The 26765-nt window shown below is 40.9% G+C and overlaps 1 protein-coding gene across 1 annotated transcript in view; it reads right to left on the reverse strand.

Annotated features, from left to right (window-relative positions):
- Nucleotides 1–23525, reverse strand: part of tnc (tenectin) — a 35910-nt gene extending 12385 nt beyond the window's left edge. Inside the window, exons 1-2 of the mRNA XM_068301244.1 lie at nt 23291–23525; nt 8167–8271 (exon numbers count right to left, since the gene is read on the reverse strand). Coding sequence (XP_068157345.1) covers nt 8167–8263 — 97 coding nt within the window. The 5' untranslated portion in view covers nt 8264–8271; nt 23291–23525. The remainder of the gene's footprint in view (nt 1–8166; nt 8272–23290) is intronic.
- Nucleotides 23526–26765: the final 3240 nt, after the last annotated feature.

A 26765-nucleotide genomic window follows, 5' to 3' on the forward strand; every position in this document is an offset into this window, starting at 1 on the left:
CGCTTTCGCCCCCATTTGAGTGGCAGGGACGGATCAAGTCCAGTTGGGGCTTAATGAAAAGGCCAATTGAGGTTTTCTTAGCTCAGATTTTCTCACTTTTTATTGTTCAGCCATGTAAATTTAATCAATATTAGCTTCTTCACCCGGGGAATGGCTATAAATCGATTTATAATTGCCATCTCACAGCAAAGGAATCGAAAATTATCCCAGATGAAAAGGAAGTAGTAGTCGAAGAGGAATATGCAGAAGCATGCAAATGCTTTTAATGGACTTTGCTTGCGAAAAACAATTTCCATTTTCTATGGCCTTGATCACATAATTTCCATAATGCCGAGAGTCGATCAATATGGAATGAGCGACAAGCTAACAACCCAGCCCAAGCCGCGGAGTCGGACCCAATGCCAGTGCCAGACCCAGAACCAAGACCTATGTAGACTTCTGCGGCATATCATGTCCATGCATCAGTGCTGAAAGTTGCCGCCGGCAGCCACTGCAGAAACCTAAGAAACATGGGGCATAATATGGAGAGGCGCCCTAACAATGCAACAACTGCAACTGCAACTGCAACAGGGGCTGCCGCACAGCAAATGAATTTGCGAGTAATTTAACATGATTATGTCGGCGACAAGGTAGCAGAAGCAGCATAAGGCAGCATCAAACAGCAATGTAGACATCGGCAGCATCTCCTAGAGCCAGGCAAACAAACCAAATTGGATGCAGTTGCGCAAGGCTAGGACGTTACCTTAGCTAGAACACTGTGTTTTATTACCTAGCTGATGCGATGCCCTAGCCCCATAGACTCATGATTCGTTCTAAGTAAATTATGCCCGATGGTCATGACGTGGATGCCTTTAAATTGCTGCAATGGAGCAATGTTGCTGCCGTGCATATGAAACAATTACCAAAGAGATAGACCACAACAATCTTGCCTGTCTATACATACCTACTTACATATGTATATGTGTGTATGTGGGGACGTGGACAATGTAATTGCTCGACCAAAATGGGGGCTCCTTCTCATATGCATATGCATATTTATGGGCTGGTTTTGGTCTTGTGGCAATGTCATTAGACAGTCAGTCAGTCAACTTTTGCTTTTGTTTTTGCCCGTGTCCGTATCCAAGTTCGAGTTCGACTGGGACTGGGACTCCTCCTGACTGCTTAATAGATAATAATGACTCTACCGAGTTGGCCTTGGGGCGCTGTAATTAAGCAGTTAAAGGCGGAGTCTCCAGAGGAATAGTTTCCCACAGTTTAAGTAAATCCTAGAGTTTTGCTCACTTTAATGTATCCTGGCTTTGATTTGTTTTGATGGCTTAGCGTGGCTATAATGAGTCCTTCAACTAGCAATCAATCAGTCTGCCTGTATGTCCGTCTTTCTGCCCATGTCTCGAGTCTTGGCTAATCACATAAACATAAACACATATCTACACAGTCTTTGGCATTTAGCTCTTTAGATTTTACAGCTCCTATATGGAGTGGATGGGTGGATGAATGTTGGGGATGTATCATAATTTTTGTTTGCGCAATTTCTTATGGCCCCAAAACCGAACTGGCTTTTCAATGTGGCCTCTCCTTGCTCTGCATTCAATTATTACACCGCTAGCTGCTATTGATAACAGCGCCGCATTGATTACAGCAATTGCCGAAATAACAGGTAAGAGTCATGATCAACCAACGGCAGATTCAGATACAGATTGTAGTTGCTGCTCTGCCTCCTCTCTGACAAGTGATTGATGCATCCATCCATCTATCTATCCATCCAACGTGCCACGACCACGGCCACGGCCACGGCCGGCAATCAGCGGCAACAAGTTTTCAATTGCGCATGCGTAACTGTTTATTAATTTGAGTTGAAGTAGATGTTGCTGGAGATTCCTGAATCATTATGTTGCCGATGTTACTTTGGGCTATCAAAGCGCGTGCCTTTCAAACTCCAGCCACAGAGAGAGAGATGACCATTTTCATGACAAATTCTCACATTTGAAAGCCTTATGGCTAAATTCTCATTTCAATTAACTAAGAATTAATTGCAAGTCGCTTGTTTGGTTTCTTTCCCATTGCGATTTGTATCTTATGATTCTAAACTTGCGTGTTGGTAAGGACAATACATAGGAAACTATCAGAGAATCATAAAATTCAATGACTCCAAGTCGACTTGCTACATCATGTTGATGACGGACCCAAAGGAGATTGAGCAAAGAGCGATAATTAAACAAAGATATTAGATCAAGTCTGACTTGGCATGACCCCCTGCCGCCTTTTGAGTTAGTTGTATGGGCGACATCTGAGAGACACTGCCTGTGGTTGCCATGCGTAAAGGTGCCAGCCAGGCCAGCAAAGAAATGAGTTGACTGAACCCAAAGTACTACTTCATATAGTCAACGTACTAAAGTTACACAATTGAAAGACTTACTCACTGACTTAGTCACTCACTCGCACATAAGTCATTGCACCTGTGATAGCGATCTCTGTGAAAAATGAGGAAGCGCAAGCCATTGCTAATTACCATTCTTTACCCACCGAGAGAGCTTTCATCTTAATAGTGTCAAAATGAATTCTAACACGCCAACAAAAAGTCCAAGTTCCAGTTGCCTGCTCCCTGCTACTCAACGAACCGCGACAAACCTTTCCTACTGGTCAGATGATCGAGCCAAATCTTGTTAGCGTGCTGGCTGAAAACGATTAGTATACACTCAAAGAAAATTCAATTAAATATGAGATTATTCTCATGATAGGAATTCATGTATTCATATATTCACAATATTCGAAAGTCAATGGAAATGCATTTAAATAGAATCTTGTGAATGTCAAGAATGGCATATTAATGCATTTATTTATACTTTTTGCTAACGTTTTCCAATGAAAAGGGCCACAATCTATTGCTGGCTGCTATCATAAACTCTAATTAGCAAAGACTTAAGCTGAACTTGCTCCAAATTTGGGTCAGCCAGTCTGCTAATTGCCATAAATGTGAATAAAAAAAAAAAAACCAACTGGAAATGTTTGTCATTCAATTAACATTTTGAACACGTTTTTTCCTTTGGTTATTTTTTTTTTGGTAAGACGACAATAACGTGTTAGACAAATCAAAATTAGCATATTCACGCCAAAGCCCAAAGAAATTGCATAAAATGCCGAAATACCCAAATTGATATATCTATCTGGTATACATATTTATATATACATATGTTTATGGTATGTGGGGTATCTGTTAAAAACGAGACGAAGTTCAAGTTCAATGACATCAAAACAATAATAGGGAAATGGTAGCAGACAAGAAACACACAGCTATAGCTACTAAAGTATAATCCAGTGCTGGATTTATCAAACGAAGGGGGCCCCACAGGGTGTGAGTACTCTTAATGTTAAATCAAATTTGGTTTGATCTTGCTTGGCTGGTAACAACATTTTAGTTTTGTCATTGGCCCCATTCCTAAATCCGTCCCTGTATAATACCTGTAACAGGTGTTGGCCCCCGCTTGCGGTTGTTGTTGTTGCTTTGTCTCTCTGTCATTTTGCATATCAGTATGAGAAATCGGAGATTATTATGTTTTGTATTACTTAACTTTAGCTCTGTCGTTTTACTCTACTGAACCCGAAATTCATTTGCATTTCAACCTGCATATTAGATAGATAGAGAGAGAGAGGGAGAAAGAGATGGACAGTATTTTGTTAGGTTTGGGTTACCTCTCGTTCCCTCTCTCGCCACCCCCAGCTCTTTGACAGTGGTAAATTACTGCAATTTCATTGAAAACCATTTCATTGTCAAGGTGAAAAGGGGGCAGGGCAGTGCTCTGCATTAGCCATCACCAAAATGAGATGGCCACGAGGGTCGTCGAGGGGGATAGAGACGGAGAGAGAGAGAGATAGATCCAAGGCGTTAATGGGCAAATTGTGTAATTGTAATTGTTATTTTGTTTTCATTTTATTTGTGGGTTTCGGTTTTTTGGTTTTTATGTGTACCGTTACATTTTAAATTGCCGACTGGTTAACCGTAAGCTTATTTACTCTTCTTAATGAAATTAGCCCCCGCCGACCTTGTCGCAGGAAGTTGAAAATTTAATGCTGATAAAAATCAAACCTATCTCTGCCTCTGACTTGTCTGGATTTCCGCCTCCGATTCTTGGGTTCACACGCCGCAGACTCGTTCTTTGCTAACCATTTAATTGGAGTTAAATCAAGTGCACCGCTTTGGCCCTAAATCCAAATGTATGTACACACACACATACATATGTCTGTGTATGTAGGTATCTTGTGGATCTATCCATGTCTGGTCATTGGCCTCGCCCCCACAGCACAGTACAGAGTAAAAATTGGGCTTTTGCGTGGGTGAAATCAAAACAAATTAAGTGGCTGGGGGCCTTTAAGCAATACAAAATGCCCCGCTTTACGAGTATCTCTCAAATTCATGGTCAATTTATCATATTATATGTCTATCTGTTGTAGATACATCTGCCTGATCTTTCTCTCAGTTAAAGTCACAGACAGAGTCACACATTTTCATGATTTGGCCTCAAACAAAAAGCCGATTTTGACAAATTGATGTACATACGTTCATATAAGAACCGACCAAGAGGCCAATGCTGGTGGGCCCAGAGAGAAGTAAAGGAAAGGAAAGTCGTCGAACCGCTTAGCATAAAACGTTTATTTATGGCCAAAAAAATGACAGAAGTTGGAGGCAAACTTCACGGTCATGTGCTATGTGCTTTTGGGCGGCATCTAATTGTGTCACCCGTGGAAAGTTTTCTCCGCCTCATTGGCCAAAATCTGGCCAAAAAGGAACACAGATACGCAGTACCCAGTCTCACGTTTGATGGCGGTTTTCATTTTGGCTGCTTCGTGCGGGCTGCTTAACCCGCAAGTTCGTGATCTCTAACTTGCGTACTTGTTCTCTAAGTGGCTATGAAATTCCTCAGTCACACACACACCATCTTCCATAGCGTGGTCAGCGGACTTTGTCCAGTTTGTTTGCATACCACATACAATGTATGGATGGATGCCATGGGGATGGTATGGGATGGCCACGGCCATCTCTACCCAGTTTTCAGTTCTGTGTCTATTTACATACGAAATATTTACGATCACCTGGCAGAAGACTACCAAACCCAAACCCAAACCGTTGCCTATCAACACGAAGGCGATGGCGAATGGAGAATGGCGACTGCTGCCTGATAAGCAAATCCGCCTTGCCACTTGACATTGAACCTGGCTCTGATGCCGATGTTGGTTCTGCTGCCGTTGCGACTGCTTCGCCTGCTGTTGGCTAAAAATGTTAATTATATGCGCGTGGCTAAGCTGATGACTGGCCAACATCAAATCTTGATTAACGCTGCTGCCTTTAAGTTCTGCCCAGGGCCTGTTGCCAGTGATGATGACGACGACGACGACGACGTTGAAGCTGATGCTGATGACATCAGCGAAGCCATGCAATTAATACCTAACAATAATGATGTGAGCCTGGCCAGAAAGTTCTTCTCCTCATCTGGCACGCACAACACTTTTAAGCCATCGATAGATGGTTAACTCTGTGTATGCCTCTGAGTCTCGTCAGGCTGCTAATACAAGTTAATTAGGCACAGTCAGTCAGTCAGGCAGGCAGTGAGCGAGTGAGTGAGTAGTGATCGTTACTTCCGCAAATTGCCAACAGGCGATTTATCTAACTAAATATATGCGCAATAAACAAAAATATTGAACATCTTCACATTGTCCGACTAATGCTTTTGTAATTGGCTATGGCCAAAAAAAAAAAAACTGGAAAACTTATATACATACACTTAAAACAAGAAAACATAACACTTGTAAGCTCACAACCTTTACACCTTCCTAGATTTCTCACAGTGTATGGATGTTGCGTGTATTTCTAAGTATAAAATAATAATTTTTTAAGGAATCAAAGTTCACTGACTTAGCAGTGACTTCTACTTTGGCCAGTGGTAGCCCGTAGTAGGTGTCAAACATTACAGAAATTTCAGCCATGAAGGTAGAGAAACAGGTGATGCGGTTGATGTTCTTCTTGTTAAAGCAACAAAAAACAGAAAAAAGATGATATACCTATAATAAGCATGAGAAAATGGCAGAAACGAACTCATGCTCAAAAATTGATTGATGAAAACGCCCCATGAACAAAACAGCAAAAAATGAACATAAGCGAATCAAGAGGAAAGGCAAAAACCCAGCTAAAAGTAGAAAAAGTGGCCAACACACGAATTGAAATTGACTTCTTCTTCTCTTGGCTTATAAAATAATGATAATGTCTTGTGGCTACCGACTTTTGGCTCCGTTGACCGACCTTGAGCTTGAATTAAGACTTGAACTCGTTTTGGTTTGCTTTGGGGGGTAAAAGCAAGTGCAATTTAACTGTAAACTATTGGCACGATATCAAAAGAGTTGGCCATAGATAGTTTTTTTAAATGACTGAGCAAACAAATTCAAATGGATTGTTTTTGGAAGGGGGTGGGGGAGGAAGGGGCTTTTGTTATGACGCAAAAGCCACTTGATGTGAAGTAGATATCTCAACATGTTTCAATTTTTAGTCATTTTTTGTTTTTCGCCATATATTGGATATTAATCATGTCCAATATTTGCGTTATTGATTTATTACTAGCGGCTGTCAATAGACTTAGAGAGGAGAGGATGATGATGATGATGATGATGATGATGATGGTTCCTGCCAACTGTTGAGTCATGCCATCTCATACTTGATTTCTATATGTATCTATGTAGTCTATAATGGAACAATTCAATTACCCAGAGCCAGCTGAGAAATACTTATGAGCCGAAGCCGAAGTTCATCAAACTCAAGTGGAGGTATCCCGCCCCGCCACCCCCCCTGCAGACACTCTCGCACATGCAGAGAGCAAGACTCACAGTTGGATATTGGTTTGGACATCCATTAGGCCGTTTTGTTGGCTTGTTAGTGTAACAGATTTGTGCCTGTATGTAATAATCAATAAATAGGTGAGAAAAACTGGCGGGGAACCTCCACTTCAGTCTCTCTCTCTCTCTCTCTCTCTCTCTCGTTCTTTCTGTCTCGGTCTCTGCCTGCCAGCCATTCACAAAAAAAAAATTCTTCTTTTCAATTTTATTCGATTCTTTTTTTTTGGCCACATTTCCATACTCCATCTTGACTTTGGTTGGGTTTGGACATGTGTTAATGAAAATTCCTAGAATCCAGAATGCAATCATTGAGCATGAAGTGCAGCCAAATGTGGGTCAACAAGGCAAGTCAGAACCGACTTTGAATCTGTCTGTATCTCTCTGACTGACAGACATACATACGTACATGGATTCCCCATCTCTACGACTATTGTCGCCCAACGTATGTATGTATGTACATATGTAAGTCTGACTAAGCCAAATCAGTCACAGACCTAGGATGGAGGTAGAAGGCGGAGCTAGAGCCCAGGTATGCAGCTGTCGAAGCTGTTGCCCATTTATTGAAAGACCATTAAACAATGGTCCAAAAGCACATTGCCTCATTCTTTTGACCGATATACTGCAGCAGTATGGAAAATTGTTTAGTCTTTTTAGGTTTATTTGCTTTTGAAGTTTTGTTTAAACAAGTCGTTAAATTGTACACGCCCCAAAATACAGACCCCGTTAGGCTATATTCGCCTTTGTTGGATTGCCATAAGGGAAATGTGAAAGTTAACACATGCAGCTACAGATGCAACTAACTCTCCTCAGGCCAAAAGGGGGTTGTGGGGCGGGGGGAGGCCCATAAAGATAGTGAATGCCATTAGCACTCTTGGGTTTTAATTATGCTGAGGCTTTTGGCTTGTGAGGATGATTCAATTGGAACGTTTGGACACCCTCTCATGGGTGCGGAACATTGTTCTTAATTGAATTTCGTGCCCCGAAACATACAAATGCAACAGAATAGACCCCTGACCCCGGACAAGAGTCATTCGGACAGCTGTTGCCAGCTGATGGTAATTTGTCACAATGGCTTTAATTGGCAGCAGCAGCAGCAGCACACTACCAACATTTTGGTGGTAAATACCCAAAATATTTAAACATGAGGTCAGTCATTTCTATTTATGGCAAAATAATCATCATTGATCCAATCTCAGGGCATATGTGAGAATTTTCCTTTATATTCAGGATATGGCCAGGATTTGGCCAGATTAAACCTAATTTATGTTGACATAATAAACCACTTACCAGCTTGTGTTATTGGCATCAGTATCATGGCCATCAGGACTAGTGTCAGAGACACTAACTCCTCGAGTCCCAATGGACTCGAACGTTTTCTTGTCATCTTGGTTACTGCAAAGGAAAAAGTAAAGAGTTGGAGAATGAGAAATTGATGTTATGTTTGGTACGTGATAAGTACTTAAATATAGTATGAGTTTGTTTTTTTTTTTTTTTCTTATGCCAACCCTGAGCACTCATTTAACCCTTAAATAACAATCAAATCGAGCCACAATATGTTTCTTAAACGACATCACTTCATTAAAAAAGCATGACATGGCGCATGCCGCCGTCATCTTTCTCATTCTCATTGTGTTTGGTTTCCATTCCATTCCTTTTACTTTCTTTTTTGAGAACAAATTTTTGTGTGTTTTTTTCAAAAGCAATTTACGTGCACAAACAGCAAGAGGAGAGCAGAGAAAAGTGATGGGTGGGTGAATTTGGTCTGTTGACATGTGAACCGAAGCCACCACCGTCACCGTCACCGTCACCATTGCCATCAACCACTGAGCCGCACCCCTCCAAAATGAGGTCCTGACTGGCTGTTTTTCTTCAATTGTTTGCGGAAATCACTTGTTTGCTGATTTGACAGATGTGCAATTTTCCCTGACATGCTCGCAGGGCTCAATTGTTGCTCTGGACCGAGGACTCAGGACCCACAGACCTCACGCAAAGGTCAAAAATCCTTATACTATACCCAAAAACCATTCGTAAAAGTTTCTCTGAAGTTTTGTCTCGCTGATTGAAAATGTCAGCAACACGCCCACAAAAAAAACTTATATCCTGAATCGAGTCATGGAGTCGAGGGGAGGCGAGACAGGGCAATCGTTATAATTAGCAGCCACATATTAAAGCCAAAGCGAAACCAAAGGTGGTCTTATATACTCGCATATATACGTGGTATATATGTATGGTCGTAAATTGGCATACGTTTCATATTTTCATTTATTAGCCAAGTTTCGTTTTATTTCCCTTTTCTTGGTACTTTTTTCTTTCTTTTTTGTTGGTTTTATTTGCTTTATGGTCCTTTAATCAAGTCCCAAGAGATGCAACACGTGAGTGTAATGGCCAGGGCATACTCATTGAGGGGTTGCTTACAACATTTGGATGGATGTGGAGGTAGATGGGTGGGCTGTGGTGGGATGGGGTGAGTGCGTAAGTTATACAATTTCATACATTTCAAAAAGCAATAAAATTTCTGGTCTTTCCTACAGTGGGCTAAATCACAAGGCAAGTACATTTCCGATTGATATACTAAGCATATTTAGACGAAAAAAGGGGAATGACACCCACTGTCGAATACAAAATAGCATTCTGGTTAGCTCCTTAGTGTTGCTTTGTTGAATGGAAGACACATCTCTTACTTTCAGCTTGCCATCTTTGCCGAGAGTTGTGTGCTCCCTTCGTTTGAAATCTGAAATCTGAGTGGTTTCTGTTACACCTCCCGCTTCCCATATTAGCTGCTTCTCTCCCCCCCCATTCCATTGGCCCCCTTAGGCAACAGTGTCGTTTGTTCGCTAACGAAACAAGCAAATAAAAATCAGCTAATGCCCCCACCACATTCGGCCCCACCTCACCGCATCCCTGTACTCTGTGCTCATCATAAATGCGCGAAATGTGCTCATTAAAATGCAGCCAAATGGAGGAAGACCAAGGAGCCGCGCCTCGGGATCCCACAAATTGCATTGCATCGTGCTGTGGCAAGTAAGAACAAGCCGCCGCCTTGGTTATATAGTTGAAAGATTGCTCCGGCAAGATGCTGTAGCTGTTGTTGCAGATGCTGGTGCTGATGCTGATGCCGATTCGTAGTTGTGCGGCATGTTGATGACGAGTTGACATGACGAGCGACAATAACAATAATGATAATCTCATACAACGGCGATGATGATGATGATGATGATACTGACGGACTGGCTTCAACTGAAGCTAAAGCTGATGCTGATGGTCGTCTGTCCGTGAGTGACAACGGAAGCGACACAAACTGGCTATTAGTTGTTGGCCAAAATGGCACTTGTTCTAAAGCTATTAGCAACACACAAAACTACGCAAACAGCTAGCAACATGTTGCTGCCAACTGGCAACTTGTTGCGGTAATTATTCTCCTGTTTGTTGTAGCAGTAGATGCCAATGTTGTTGTTCTTGTTGTTGCTGCTGTTGTCGAGGCTAAATGGTAAACAATTTTTATTTCTTTTCAGTATTTGGGTTAAGACCAAATAAAGGGGTGGTCACCAACCAGCTGGCCAGTGTGTGTGTGTGTGTGTGTATGTGTGTGACACAAATTCAGATTGTGAATGAAACAGCCAAAACTTCTTCTATGGCTGCTAGCAACTCTTGACCATCAGTCGGTCACCATAATGGCCAAAATACGGCAAAAAGAAATGTATATCGGTCATGGGAAATTTGCAAGATTTTTGGGAAAACCTCTCTCTGGCACAAGGGCCAGGCATCTCCATCTCCAACTCCATTTCCATTTCCATATCCATTCTCGTCTCTTTCCCATCTCATTGTCATACAACAATGCGTTATGATAAATGCATATAGGTCTATGTCCAAGCATGCGTGAAGAGCTGCTGACAGCTACAAAATGCAAATATTTGCAGTGAGCCGCCATGGTGGCCAGCTCCTCCTCATCCTATTCTATTTCTCTGTCTTCATTTACCTACATACAGAAAGGGTAAGCACTGGACAGGCAACTGTTTTAGTTTGAAAAATTGCAAAGGCTGTGCCTTTTCTTGCTGCTGGCCCTGCCTCTTGTTGCACATATCCATAACGCATGCGTGTAGGTTGTTCCGCCCCAACCTCTCCCCTGAGAGCAACTCACAATTGTGGGGCTGCTGCAACAGATGCAGCAGCTCTAATATAAATGTACGACAGAATGAGGGAGCAACAACAACAACAAAAAGAAGGAAAATTTACATTTTTCCAAAAGGCAGTCGCGGCCTCAATGGAGGGTGGGAAAATTTCACATGCTGCCTCCAACGGGCCAGCATTTTGACAGTCAAGGCACGAAGAAGAGATGCCCATAGTGAAGAAGGAACAGACAGACAGACAGACAGAGAGAGAAGATCTCAGCCTTCGTTAGCATATCAAAAGGTGTCTCTTGTCAGAGAGAGGGATAGCAGCTAGCTGTCTCATGTCGGCCCCTGTCGTGTCTCTGTCTCAGTTGCCTTCTTTCAAATTTGTACCATGACCCACAAATATACATTGTATCGACATCAGCTTTTGGCATCGGCATCGACATCAGTGCATCGTACGCATCGCAATCGTTGGAAACGACAGACAGTCTCGATGACCTAGGCGATCGATGGCAATTTGCTGCTGCTGTTGCAGCAGGAGCTTTAATTGGATTCAGATTCAGGCCTGGTATCAAATTGACATTTAGCACACAACCAAACCAAACCGAGCCGAACCGAACCCGATATCCATTCTCCATTAGTTGCCTTCTGTCTCTCTAGAAATGCCATTAGAATGCCAAAGCTGACCCTAACCTCATGCGTTGATCCAGCATAAGATGGGATAGGGGGAATCTCTGTTGGATTCTGTAGCCAATTTCGATATCACATTATGGCATTGCAATTTCTATTGTTTGTTGTTGTTCTTGCTATTTGGCGTTAATTTGGTTTTGTATTTCTTCAATTGCCACTGCCACACATTTAACGGTGCAGTGGCAGCAATTGCAAATTGCAATTGGTTGTTCTTTCTTCTTTTTTCTCTCTTTTTCATTTGGTTTTGCAATTGGCCACCTTTCAGGCCTGGTTAGAGCACGTCATTCTCATAAATCTGACTGAGCCGCAGGGCCCTCACACGTGTGTATGGCTGACTAACGCCTTAGCCAACTCCAATCCATCCATCCATTTGGCTATCTATCGTGCATAGTTGTGGCCAATTGTTAGCCAAATTGTTGCGGCTTGAACCTGAAGATGGCAATTTGAAGTTGGCCTTAGGAATGTTCGACCTTGCAATTTGCAAAAGACCATTCAGTAAGGTGATAACCACAAACTAGAGGCTAAATTATTGAGCTTTTGTAATCGAACTTGCCAAATACAACATTGAAATTGACATGAATTTAGAAATTTCAGCACTTAGAATATAAGCCAAAACTTGAAATTTTTTGTTGATTTAATGTCTGACCTTGTAAGAGGCGGCGGCAACTTTATGATAATCATCATCAAGTGCCAGGAGGGGGGCCACTCCACTCACTTGAGCCAAATGTTGAAGGAGTTTGTTTGAAATTAATAAAGCTCAGCCAGCTGAGCCCCCCAGCACGATTCGCCAGCCTAACGGTGCGCCAAATGTTAACTAGGCATTAAAAGAAGAAAAAAAAAACTTCTTCTTTTTTTGGTTACCGACTGACTCTCTGAAACTGAGTCACTTGTCAGCGGCAATGCGGAAGCTGAGCTGCCCAGCACGACTCCAGCTCCAGCTACAGCTCCAGCTTCATCTGCAACGCCAACGCTCACAACACCAAAACCCAAAAGAAACCAAGACCAAGTGCAACTTGACGGCAATTTGCCATGACTGTGACTATGCTGGATGCAACTTGGCCAACCACTTGAACTGGATTAGTTGCCTGCCCGCTTTGATTTGTGACAAATCTTGATGATGCGGGCTACCGTGTGCTTGCCTCGCCTGCAGCATGCAATGCCATATATGTGGAAATGGATGTGCCTTGTGCTGGTGAGACTGACCCAACACCAGCAGCAAGAGCAGATCGTGAGCTGATTTTGTTTCTTCTTCCATAGCTCTTTTGGCTTGCCACAAATTTCTCTTTTTCTTGGGGTCAAGTTTGTTACCAGGCAGAAGAAGAATCGTTCTGATTTCACTCGTTGCAGCTGCATGCAACTAAGTTGCATTTTATTCTAGTTTTTCAAAAAAAAAAAAAAAAAAAGAGGAAGAACTACAACAACAAAACTGACTAATGAGCTTTTCAACTATTTTCTCTATTTTTGTTTTCTTAATTAAAAATAGAAAATGAAAAAAAGAAACCCTCACCCCTCCGCAACACAAATAGGATTTGGACTTTTCAACTTTTGGGGTCATTTTCAATTAGTTGATTTTTTTTTTTTTTTTTTTGGGGTTCAAATTTTCTGCAAATCTTCAAGTGGGTACGTGATGATGAATTCGAAACACCCTGTGGGAGTATAAACCCCCTTTTTGCAATCATTAAGTTTGTTTTTTTGGCGCCCACACGTGTCACTCGAACAATGTTATACAATGTTCAAGTCTATTTGCAAATTTTTGTGGCTATAAAACAAAAGGAGAAGAGACAAAACGTGAAATTCAAATCAAGTCTAAATTCAATACCCTTTCTAATAAAATCAATCAAAGTGAAAGAAGAGGCCATCAAAGGGTATGCAAAGTGTCTGATTGTCTATTGAAATTAAACTGGTTCTTATTATGCTGGCAAACAAATGGCAAATAAAACGCAATTTGAATAGACCGACCAGGCCCATATACAGTTAGCCAATTCGTAAACGTTTCTCAAACTACGTGATTTGTGAGTAGAATTTTTTGAAAAGTGGATCAATGAGCTCGCTTTTTGTTGTCTGTTTTGGCCTGGCCACTACTTGATGGCCCCAGTCGTCAATTGAGTCTCATTAATATGATTACTCATGGCCATGTAATTTGCCAAAATATTTTATTGGGGATGCTAACCATGGTCTGGCATGGGAAATGCCCGGATCTGATAGCTAGCTACTACTACCAGTATGCATACATATTGTGTGTGTGTTTGCTTATTTTGAGATATATGATGTCATGGGATTCGGATTTAGCTGCTCTTTTTTGATTTCTGCAAGTCAGTGCCGTTTGTCAGATCGTCTTCAAATGTGAATTTGAAATTCTTCAATGACTCATTGGCCAGATAATTATACAAATGTCTGTGAGGCAAACAGGAACTAACTTTAAATTAATGCAGCAAATTGTCCCCGCAGGCAGCCGACATAGACCAGCCAGACCAATGCGTACAAGTCTGGTCCTTGGTCAAGTCGTAGGCTGACACTGCGGCTTCGAGGAATTCGCTTAACTTGGCCTGCAACCAGGAAATGCCAATCAATGAGGAATACATGCGTTTTGGTTAGAGAGTGAAAGAGAGATGGCGAAGGACAGGGAGAGAGAGCGAAAAGTCTTTGACTATGTCTATGCCATAACAAAACAAATAAATTAAAAAATTGCATTAAAATGTAGAAAATGAAAAACGTTGCCTTTTTCAGCTGATTTTAGGCCTGGGAGTAAGAGTAAGTCAGACGGGGTCGTTGCTGGAGTTGGAGTTGGAGTCGGAGTCGGAGACGGAGTCACTGGGCAGGGTTCTTAGCTGTGCTGTCAACTTGAAATCGCACGTTTTTCTACGCGCTACAAAGTCGCGTCGCCGATCGACAACCAGCCTCTGTATGGAGGTAGAAGGAGGAGCAGGAGCTGAAGAAGAAGATGCAGAGGGTGGCAGCCCATGGCCCAGGCAACGAATGCCGCAAAATGTGCTAAAATATGCGCAAACAGCAGATAGGCCCGGCCTAGTCTAGCCTGTTCTTGGCCCTGGCTAGGCCGGGCATAGACTCAGAAAGTCATGCCACTCACACCATAGAGACAACTCTGGTCACAGTCGTCGTAGAAGTCGCCGCCACAATTCACCACCACCTCCACCACCACCAGGAACCACCAAGCAGCCGCATATGAGTGAGTGTTTTAAATCATGCTGCCTGCCAAAGTCATGATTCATATACCGTTAGTTGCTCATTTCCACACAAATAAATCCCAAAATCCGATGAAATCCAAGCCAACCCAATCGATGCCTGGCCGCCTGATTCCCACTTGAGAAACTATCGAATGGCGCCCAAGGCAGCATTAAATCAGATTCAGCCACCAAGATTCACCAAAAACCACATCTCCTTGTCCTAGTCCTCGTCTATCTATCCTTACTAAAATCTCATCAGATCACAGGTGTGTGTGTGTGTGTCTGTGTGTGTTTGTGTATCTATGCCCAAAGTTGATTGCATTAATCAAATGCCTACATACTAATACTAGCTATGCTAGTACAGAGAACCTGCATAAAATACTTAATTATGCATAGACCATAGACATAGTTTTATTTTCATTGCACGGTTTATGAAATTTTTACACGTGCACGAAAGTAATTAAAATGATGTTCCATCATTAAGAGATGAACGTGAGATTTATAAAGTCAAGAAAGTATAAATACCCCTGGAATCTCACTCCGCCCGCCCAGCAGGGCTTACACTGCTTCTTGTCAAGACAAATTTCACTTTTATTTGGCCAAACAAGTTTACATTTTTTCAGTCTTTTTGGTTTTGTAAGCAAAGGAAAGTGTTCCTCAAAAACGAAAAATGATTCGTGTATAAATACTATAATAGGCACTCCGAAAGGGCCGTCGAATGGAAAGTGGTCAAGTTGGCCGTTTTAAGTATGTGTTTGTTAAGTCTCGGCCGCAAAGGGTAAAGCGGTAGGTACTAAAGAAAAAAGGGTTCTAGACCTAGAGGGGAAACCTTTCATTTAACGGTTAGACCGCCAGTTGAACGCTGTTCATTGCACTTTACACTTTTCAAATTCGCTGCGCACTTCCGAGAATGTTTTTGGGGTAAAACAGAAACAAAAAAAATGAAATTAAACAATATTAAATGATATGAAATGAACATTATTACGCTGGCAGAAGCTCATCTCTCTCTCCCTCTCTTTTGGGTAATAAAAACCAGTTTTTTGTTTCTTTGTGACTATTAAAGATGTCGGGATTCTTAGAACCAAATAAGAGTTTCCGCATTATGACTACAATATCTCAATTTATGAGTTGTACCTAGTATAAATAGTTGGCCATAATACCTCATTTAAGTAATATGCGAAATAAGCACCCAAAAAAAAAAAAAAAAAAACGACCAGATGAATCAGAAGTTTATATAAAATGTGATGAGTAGAATGATGGATGAAATGCCATGAAGATCCAAGAGCCAAGCAGCAGGAGCTAGAGCAAGGCCTTTGGCAGAGGGTTGGCTAAAACGAAAAAATTACTTTGGCCTATCAAAAAGGAATTTATTTTTGGAAAATTTTTCGTCTAATGTAATTTATTAGCGCCTGCAAATTGGCTTTAAATTTGATTTTGCCATACGAACGACCTCCCTCCCGCACTACCAAAAAAAAAAAAAAAATGCCTAGGTAATTGACATGGCCAACAAGGATGAGAGAGAGGGAGAGAATTTAAATTGACTTTTCGAAATATTTTCGACTGGCATTTCAGTTAGTAGGTATATATGTATATGGATAATTTATGCAATGGCATTTAAAACATGAAACTTAACTTTGCCATCAATTTTTATTGGCCATCTGCCCAACTGTCACAACCTGGCGAGCTGTCCAATTGAAAATGGCAAAACATTTATATTGCATTTTCATCTGCGAAAACAGATTAATGAATTCTCGGTAAAATCGTTCATTCTTTTACGTTTTTAGCCAGTCTCGTTTAAAGCTTAATTAAGCTTTAAGATTCGACATAAAGAGTTTGAAGGAGGGAGGCAGGGATGGGGGAAAAAAAACATAGAACATAGAATGGAGTAGAGCACAAGGAAAAAGAAAACTCAGCCACATGAGCAGTAGATGGCTCGAATGGGGGAAGAGCACTTGAAGGCAATGAAGTCAAGTATGCAAACAATGCAAAAGCGTCGGAATTTCCACAAGGAAGATAAGATATGACAAGGATGCGTTTGGTTGTCAGTGTTTGTTTGTGTTTTTTTTTGCTTCTGCACCTGTGTGTTTGTGATCTGGTGCAGACTTCAATAATGAACGCCCCGACGATGGCTATGGCTATGGCTGTGGTCTTTGTCTATCGGAAAGGGCGGGGCGTCTAGGGGCGATGAAAGCTGTGCCACGCCACTTTTTATTACCTCATAAGGAACACAAAGCTGAAGCTGCGTCTACCAGTCAGTGTTTTGTGTCGAGTTGTTGTTTGTTGCAGATTGCAGGCATTTGAGCACAGGCACGCACTGTCACCCCTCCCCCTTCCCACCCCTCTCCAACCTTCCCACCCATTTTTGTCCCGTGCCAAATCACTTGCTTCCATAGCTTGTTTCATGCTGAATAAATTAGATGCAGAAAAAGTTGCCCGTGTCATGGACACATTCCCCTTCGTTTCTTCTACAATTTTCCTTTTTACTTCTGCTTCTTTTTCGTCTTTATATCCCTTTTTGCTCTCTATGCGACTCAATTTGCTGACTTTTATTGTTTCAGCGCAAAACGAATGCACTGCTAAATTATTTATTTATGCAAATTGAAGCAGTTAAATCACAGCAGCAGCAACGACAAACGACAAAAAGTGCAGTCAGCAGCTACTCTGGTTGGCTAATTTATCATTGCATACTGTGGGGGGCACAAGTTTTTGATGTCTCAATTTACATACCTGCAAAAAAGACAAGAGAAATAAAAGGAATTGATTAAAAATACATATATCTATAGTGAATCTATACAACATAAATATGCAAAGTCATTAGCTCTAGACTTTAATCGCTTAACAACGTGAATGAGAAAAGTTATACCATCTGAATGATATGAATCTAAAGGTAATCAATTGAAATCTACATAAAGAAAATGGCCCAGAGAGAGAGAGAGACAAAACCCAAGCCACTGAAAACAAGAGTCAAGTCCACGAATTTGGGTCAACAAACAACAAAAATTCAACAACAATTCAAGTTAAACGTGTGCCTCGTGTGCCCCCCAAGACGACTCAATATAGGTCTATATAGTTACTACGAAATGCGGGCCAAAACCATTCTAAATATTGCAATACTTTCATTCATTTTCCAATACTTTCGTTTTGAGTTCCCATCACATTTGATTAATTAACTTAATTTCTATGAAAAGTATAATTCTCGGGAAAAATTTAGAAATTTCTGGGTTTCATTTTGGCCATATATGTAAATAGCAATGTTATCTTTGGCAAAACCAAAACATTTACATATGCTAATTGGAAATGAGCCCATTGGCCCTCTCACTGGTTAATATATACGTCATAACGTGTGTTGTTGTTGTTGCTGTTGTATGCATAATATTTAATATGTGATTTTATTTAATTGAACTGATTTATGTACATATTTTTATCTGTTTCATTTTATTTAGTCAATGACTAACCGAGGAGAAATTTTTGTACAGACAATCAACAAAACTGGTTGCTAATTTAATTTGATTCTTTGTGTATATTTTGCTCTGTATTTCTCTTTTTTTCTTTTTTTTTTTGGCACAATTGACTTTGAGATTTATTAACGGATATATGTATGAGTACACCCCTTAACATTATAGCAAAGCAATCCATTAACTTGACTTGTCCTAAGCTAACTAACTAAGTGAAATTTACAATTCTATATAGATGGATAACTGTGCTTATTTTATATTTATTATTTGGCATACAATGGAAATTAATTTCATTCACGAATCGTCGAGATATTGTTTCGTTATTTTTTGGGGTTTTTTTTTTTTTTTTCTGACCAATTTCTTTTAGTTTATTTAGCTCAAGAGATGGCCAAATGCCAGAGGCATTGAATGAACGCTTTTCGCGTATTTTTCTCACAAAAGAATTTCTCATTTGAAGTTTGGTTATTTGGCTGATCTTTGTTCCGATTGGCGATAGAATCGATAGATGGCCAAACACGTTTGGATAGATTGAATTTGTTTGCCATTATGACTGGAGGGCAATTGCAGATGATGGCTGAATGGGCTAACTGACTGAATGACTGGTTGGCCGGTTGACTGGCTGACGATTGAATTAATTTATGGGCTTTGGTGAAGTTTTGGTATCCGAAAAAAAAAAAACCGTTGCTTTAATTGTGCCTTAGCCTTATAACTGTTTCGAACTATTCGAACCCGTTTCGTTTGGACCACATTAGTTGTTCGCTGTTAACTTGGCTTGGCTTGAATGTGTTTCTGTGTGTTTTTTTTTGGTCAAATCATATAAAATTACACTAAACAAACAGAAATTGCTGATACCTTGACCGAATTGACGCATTAAATTGCATTAAGCCGAATCGCTATTGCCTTTTGACTATTGATATTGGCCTTATTGGTCATTATATGCGCTCATTTAAGTCAAATCAAAACGTATTATAAACTTCCTTTAAGTGGAGTGCTCGATAATTTTGTTTTTTATGAACCACTTTTATGGTCTATGTAAAAATTATGGCACCATTTGGCTAAAACGCCCTGTCGTTCCTTGCGGGCCTCATAAAATGCATTTTACGCCAAATGACTATCATTGCATTAACACTTTTTCGGGGAGGGTGGGCGGTGTGCTAACTAAATTGAAATGCCATTAACAGGCACTTGAGATAAAATGCCAATGCATTTTAAAACTGATAATAGGCATTACCAGCCGCATCTTTCTCAGCTGACTCATTAATGGCCTAGGCAATAAAATCTATGTCGTTGGCCCATTAGATGATTGGCTTGATTTTGCACACTTTTTCTTTCTATTGGCCATTCGACACTTTCTTTGGCTATTGAACTCAAAAGGCATCAGCACAGCCAGCAAACCAGATCGCTGCCCCGAAACACCAGCAGCAACAAAAACCAAAGACAACCACAATTTGGGTTGGAGAAATTTTTCGCGCCCCGCGACACACTTAGCCTTTAGCCAATGCCATGGCATGAAGTGGAGTCTTGTTTTTCTGTGGCATGTTCCATGGGTTCTAGACCAAGTTTTAACCTTGGCTTCGGTTGGGCGTAATGCGAGAGGCAAGTGTCGCCGCTTAGTCGTAATGTGCTTAGTTGCGCTTACTTTCTTTGCCTCTCCAATACAAACAAAAGCAACAACAATGCTAATGCTACACATAAACCGATTTACTCAATTAAACATAAAAATCACACAGAAAAAAACAGAAAAAGAAACGCCTTTTGCCAGATACATATATATTTGGCTTCAAGTGTCTTTGCATTGTGTGGGTGCCGAAAAAGCCAAATCATTTTTTCTAAAATGTCCAAGGTAAGTAAATCCAAAAACAACAAGAAAAAAGTAAAAACACACAAATGAATTATTTTGGCATCTTATCGCTAAAAACAATTTTGAACGCTTGAACATGCATTTGCGGCCACTAACTGTATCTAATAGATATCAACTATTTATAGCTGCACCAGAAACATTTGCCGATCAAGGAAAAGCCAACTAGAAGGTTTCCCCCGATTCTGTGAAGTTGCCTGATCTCTGGCCATATGGTTTTATCTCATGCCACCTCATTTTAGTCAATTATCGTAGCATATCATTTGCATAATGGTCGTCTAATAATATAAAATGTATCTTTTCTAACGGCAGAGAGAACCCCACCAACAATGAGACATTTAGCTTGGCCAGCCTATAATTATGTAATCTGTCAGAGGTTCTCAATGGCAGGTTGGGCTTAGAGGGTTCCTTTTAGGGTGCTGATGTCAGCTACCGCTTCGATGGTGCCCGCATCATCAACATCATCATAACTTAAAATAGTCGCAGCCAATTAAATATTTTAAAGAATTCTTCTCTTCTTGGGTTCTTTCTTTATTTTTGCGCATAACATAAGGCACATTCGTATGCGGAGAAAGGGAGAGAGGTAGAGAGGTAAATGTATACCTCTTCTCTCCTCAGTTGCTTTTAATCTTTTCTTTCTTTCTAAAAAACATGAAAATTAACATGAAATTAACATAATGTACAATTAAAAACATACGAAAAAAAAAAAACCAACATCAAAACGAAAGAAAGAAAGAAACCCAACATATCATTGTTCTAACTGCTGCTGCTGCTTCTGCTGTTGGCCTGGCCTTGTTGATTGCAGCCGCCTTTTAATTGTTATGATAATTTTTTGTTGGTTTTTGCCAAAAATAAAAGAGAAGCCAAGCAAGAAAAGGAAGTTTAAGTGCGTTACTGAAAGGCATAAAATTAAAGCTGATCACACACACACACACACAGCTCAAACACACTCTATAGAATGACTATTAAAGATAATAAATAATTCAGCCTTGGCCAACAAAACGACATACCGAAATGAATCAATTTCGTATAGAAAGTTCCTGAAATTCAGATCTAACTTCATCAACATTATGCTGTATCTAGCACGTGTTAAGCATACGCCATGTTATCTTACAGCCCTATAAGGGCCACATAACATGTACTCTCACACACACACACACACACACACACACTATTAAATCTGTAAAGGGGCAAGTGATAAACGAAAACTGCCAGCAAAGTGTCGAAACTTGTGAGAATCTTTACCCCAGATGAAGTTCCAAACAAAGTTTTAGATCTACGGCTGCTGCTTCTGCTTGCCAGTGCGGATGTAAGCATAGTTAAGGCAAATTGTAGTTAGCTTTAATTTGTTTTGTATTCAATCTCTTACCGCAGTAACCGCAATGCTTTAAAGTGCTTTAAGTCGAAACGTTTATGTGCGATTATTGACATTGGCAAAGCCAGAAAGAAGTCAAAGACATTTCGAGAATTTTTAATTAAAATGCTGCAGCAGATGTGTGCAAAAAAAAAAAAAAGAAGAGAAAAAGAAAAATGCTGAAACCACAAAATCTATCCAAAAAAAAATATTGTGGTATGAGGGACAACTAGATTCTGTATCCTATTTCCTATTTCCGAATTTCGTATTTGCCATGTTTCCTGTGTCTGTGTGTGTGTGTGTGTGTGTGTTGGCTCATCAATAAATCTGTATGGCCAGTGGCGCCCATGGCAGACAAATTCTGTCAAAAATTTGTTGGGTATCCCTTGGCGATTTTTTGTTAAGGGGGGTGGCGTCTGAGTTCGTCTATAAATCACACACACTATTTTTGCGTCTGCCAGGAGAGAAGCAAAAGGGACACCTGCTGCTGGCCAAAGGCCCTGACCATGATTGTCCTTTCTCTTTCTCCCAGAGTCCTGGCTAGTTGCCAATGAAATCACTGGCAAACCAAATAACACTCAAAGTCATTTTAGGTTTGGAAATACATATTTGCCAGGCAGACCATGGACTGGGGGGAGAGGGGGATATGTGGCCACATATTGCAGCTTTTATTTGCATTTTTTATTGGCTCACCCGAGTCACAGAGTAAGAGCCACAGGGAGAGCAGTTGTAACTACTATAAATATATCGTTTTGGCCTTTTATTTCATCTGGCAACTATTTCTATAGTCCTGCAAAAGTTTGTATTATTTATGACAAACTAAAAGCTTTTACATGCAAGGAATTTTCTTTTTTTTTTTACGAGTCTGGCAAATGTCGGCAGCGCTTTAGAAGGTCCCACACACACACACACACACACACACACACACACAGGCAAAGAGGGTGAACAAGGTGGTCGTAAGTTCTAATTAGTTAGTAGTGGAGGCAAACAGCCTCCTAGGACTCCAGACTGGCCTGGATTACACATAAATTCAAAATGCATGGAAAAACTATTTTCCGCCAGACTCAAGCCCAAAGGCTAAAGACGGCAGCGAGGGCAAGGGGGCTTTAGTTGTGCAACCGTTAAGTCAGCCAGTTGTAAATGAATGAATGAATGAATGAATGGTTGCAATTTGCACCAACAACCATCGAGCCGAAGCTTCTTTGTTGCTTTTTGCATTTTTTTTTTTTTCTTTCTTTTTTTTTACTTTTCATGAATGAATAAATTTGCGACCGTTTTAACGGACCGTTAACTTTTTGGCTTATTTATTTTAAATTAATTTTCCTGCAGTTATTGCCAGCTATTAAGATTAAAGAGTATGGTCAAAAGTAATTGGAATATGCCAGACGAGCGATCACTAAATTCAAATCGGGTCTGGTTTTCTCTAACCTTACAAAGACTTGACTTTAGTTAGAGGAGAGGAGTTTTGGGGGGGGTTTTGAATGGGAAAACTTGTTAAGGAAATGTATAATATTTCTAGAATCAAGTTTAAGCCATTGCGCAATAACTGGCCCAAGTTAACAAGTCAATAAATTGTGTTAAACGGTGTTATTGGTTTTAGTCTATCGATTCAACTTAGTCAAGGGAATAACCAAAATCATTTATTTAAATTTGGAACTTTGAAGAAATTTTCATTTGCTTCTTTCAATGAAAATATGAACTCTCATTTAACTTTTCTCATTCAGGATATTTTATCTATTAGTTTTTTTCAAACTCACCTTTTTCACTTAAGTAACCGCACAAATGAAAGATTTTTATTATCGTTTGGAATTCTTTGAGATTTCTTTTTTTGCACTTTGATTTTTTGGTTTCGGCCACTCGTTTAGCAGTCCTTTGCTTTTTGCCACAATTTATTTTGATCCTTTAATATTCCTTCTTGTTTTTTTTTAAATTTATTTTTCACGCACAATGTTAATTTATTAATTGCTGTTGTTCTTGAGTTTTAAACTTTCGGTTCATTTATAATTCACAACAAAAATTGGCATTAGAAATAATCCACACTGTGTTGAAAATAGTTCGTTAGCTTCTTGTGTAAAAATGCTGAGAAATTTGAAAAGAAGCTCAATATGTTGCTGATGGCTGTTGCTGCTGATGTTGCTGGTGTTTTCTGCTGCTGATGGCTGTTGCTGCTGGTGTGGCAAGACCAACTTAAGTTCTGTTGGCCCGTTGTTCCTCGGCTGGTTGGCACCACCAAGATACAACCGCTTCATAAAATTCAAAGAGACTCGGACCCAATAGCTTCTCAGCGCTTATTTATATAGCCTACGTCGAGCGGCGATTTGGAGAAAATCAAACGAACAAACAGCAACAGAGCAGAGCAGAGCAGCGCAGCGCAGCGCAGAGAGTGGCGGCAGCAGCAACAGCAACGCAGCAGCGACAGAGAGCGCCAAAGAACTTCACACATACGCACAACACGTGAACCGCAGACACACACAAATACACACTCACATACAGTCACGCTCACACGTTCGCGCAAACACAGACAGACAAAGCAAACACACTCAAATGCTCAGTTGCTCATCATTTGGATCTCGCTATGTTGCTGCCGCTGGTTCTGCCAACAGCGACAGCAGCAACTAAGCTGCGACGCTGGCGTTAACGTTGACTTTGACGTCAATGGCAACTGCGCTGCATTCAATGAGTAAGCGTTGGCATTTTCAATGCATTGCAAGAATTCCCCGAGCTTAAAAACTGAAATTTCGCAGAAGCAATAGCAAGTTGGCATGTCTCTACACACATACAAACACTCAGACACACACACATACACACATTGGGGGCAGCGACGCTTCGGCGAGAGAAGAGCGCAAGCCGGCCACTGAGACGCGACCGAGACGCAAACTGAGACCATGTAACCAACTCGACTTTGGCCAACTCAACAAGCAGCACTCTCGCAATCGGCCTCAACTCTCTTTGGCCAATGTTCGTTTATGTTGGCAGAGACATCGGCAAGTTCTTGGTCTTGGTCTTGGCCATGGCCACAAAGAAGAAAATCATTCGGCTCGCATTGATGCTGCTGCTGCTGATGTTGCTGCTGTTGCTGTCGCTAGTGCGGATGACGATGATGATAACGTTGGGGATAGGAATGATGATGATGATGATGCTGCAGCATCTTCTTGTGGCCACAAGTCATAGTCAAAGTCAGAGTCAGAGTCAGTCAGTCAGTTGGCCATCGAGCGGCGCTTTGCGGTTTCTATTTCAGCTGTTGAAGTTGCTTCAGCGGCTCATGTTGCTGTTGCTATTGCTGTTGCTGTTGCTCTCAACAATGTTTTCGTGTACAGGTGTTGGAACAGCGCCGCTTCTAATTAAACAAAGCTAGTTGTTTCTGACTCCAAGACTCGCACACGCACTTGACTACAACATCAGCAGCAGCAGCAACAGCAGCAACAACAACAACAAAAACAATGACGAACAACTACGTTGGCTGGTACCGATGGTGATGATGATGATGGTGTTGGTGATAATGATGATGATGACAAATAAGGCATAAAGATGGTCAACCGGTTTAAGCCATTTCCAGCATTTGGGATTTTTTTTGCCCCAAGTGTACCCACAATATTGTGTATTGTGCGTGTGATTATTGACCTTTCCTTCCTTCTTTTGCCGCCTTACTTCACCAACGAATCGGTTGGTCTTCGTTAATTGTTTGCAAAAAATTCTTTTGTTTGATTTAATTAATTATTTAATTACGCTTGAAGTTGGCAATTTCGCACTTGGATTGAATAGAAGTTGCGCGCGCGCTCTCCTCACTCACTCACTTACTGTCTCACTCACTCACACTTTGACTTTGGGCAACATCAGACAACAAGACGTAGACTAGTCGATTTCGATTCGAAGAGCTCTCTGGGCCAGCACGTCCATTACACGATACGCACGTTTCGCTAATGAACTGAACATTTCCGCTTTGCCGGCATCCTTTGGACCGTTTTTGGCTTGCTTCTTGGATGAATGTGTCGTTCCTTTCAGTTTCAGCATCGGCTTTGGTTGCCTCGTGGCTCGTTGCCAAGTTGCTGCTTGCCAGTTGCTGGTGGATGCTGCAAATGCGCCGGCGCGTGTCAAACATTTGAGCGTGAAATTTGTCGCATTGCCATTAAATAAAAGCAAAGAGCAAAGGAAAAACAAAAAGAAGAAAGAAACCCACCCGCACAATCATCTACCCACAACCTAGCCTAGCATCATTCCAAACTCTTTTGAGCCCGAATCCCAATTCCAGCAATTGCCGGCTACGTGTTGCCGGCATTTGTCGCTTGTCGTTCTTGTTTTCTGATTGTGTGTGTGTGTGTGTGTGTGTGTGCTTTTCTTTTTTGTTGTTCTGTATTTCTGTTCCTGACTCCGACTACGTCTCCGTCTCCGTCGTTTCCAAGCTCCTCTGGTCTCTGGTCAGTGGTCTTTGCTGGCTTCTAGTTGCTCGTTGTTGTGAAATATTTTTGGCATTTTCGCTTTATACGTGCAAATTTTATGGCAACAATTGGTGCGAAATGCCGGACATGCAAAGAGAGCATTGAATGGAATGACAGCAGCAGCAGCAACAGCAGCAGCAACAAAATCGCTTGCCAGGAGCAGGACCAGAAGCCAGAAACTTTGTGCCATTGTGTGGGAGTTTTTCGTTCTGTTTTTTTGGGTGGTTAACTGGTTGGTCGCTCGGTTAGTGTCAGAGTTGCTGTACTAACAGTTGAATTGAGTTGCCGGGCTTCTATTCTTCTAGCATTTATTGTACAGGGTGCAATTTGTGGAATGCTGCCAAAGAAACTGTAAGACGAAACTTACTCAATGGCAAAGATATGTTCCATGAGCCATATGAGAATAAAGGTTTTTTTTTCCCACTTTTGTGGTTGATAATTAAATGCAATCAGAATTTCCAGACTGCGACACTTGTATGAAGTGTGATTCATGTAAATTCTCTCCACATATGTAGAATCTTGTTTTGAATCATTTGGAACTTCTCTGGAAACATTAAGATTAAAACCAAAAACAGAAAAAAAAAAAAAACAATTTCATGCCATATAAATGGAAATTAAGTTGATCGCGAAAGATTGTTCTGTCCAGGACTCGATTGGACTTGCAATATTCTCCATCTACAAATCTTTATGAGAGTTTTTCATTTAGTTCAATATCAAGGTGAAATAAAACACGTTAACTAAACTTATTTGGTTATAGTGCCCAGCTGGAGTTGAATTTTTATTGGCTAACTAACAT

This window comes from Drosophila tropicalis, unplaced genomic scaffold, assembly GCF_018151085.1.
Source record: "Drosophila tropicalis isolate 14030-0801.00 unplaced genomic scaffold, ASM1815108v1 contig_878, whole genome shotgun sequence".
Classification (NCBI taxonomy): Eukaryota; Metazoa; Arthropoda; class Insecta; order Diptera; family Drosophilidae; genus Drosophila; species Drosophila tropicalis.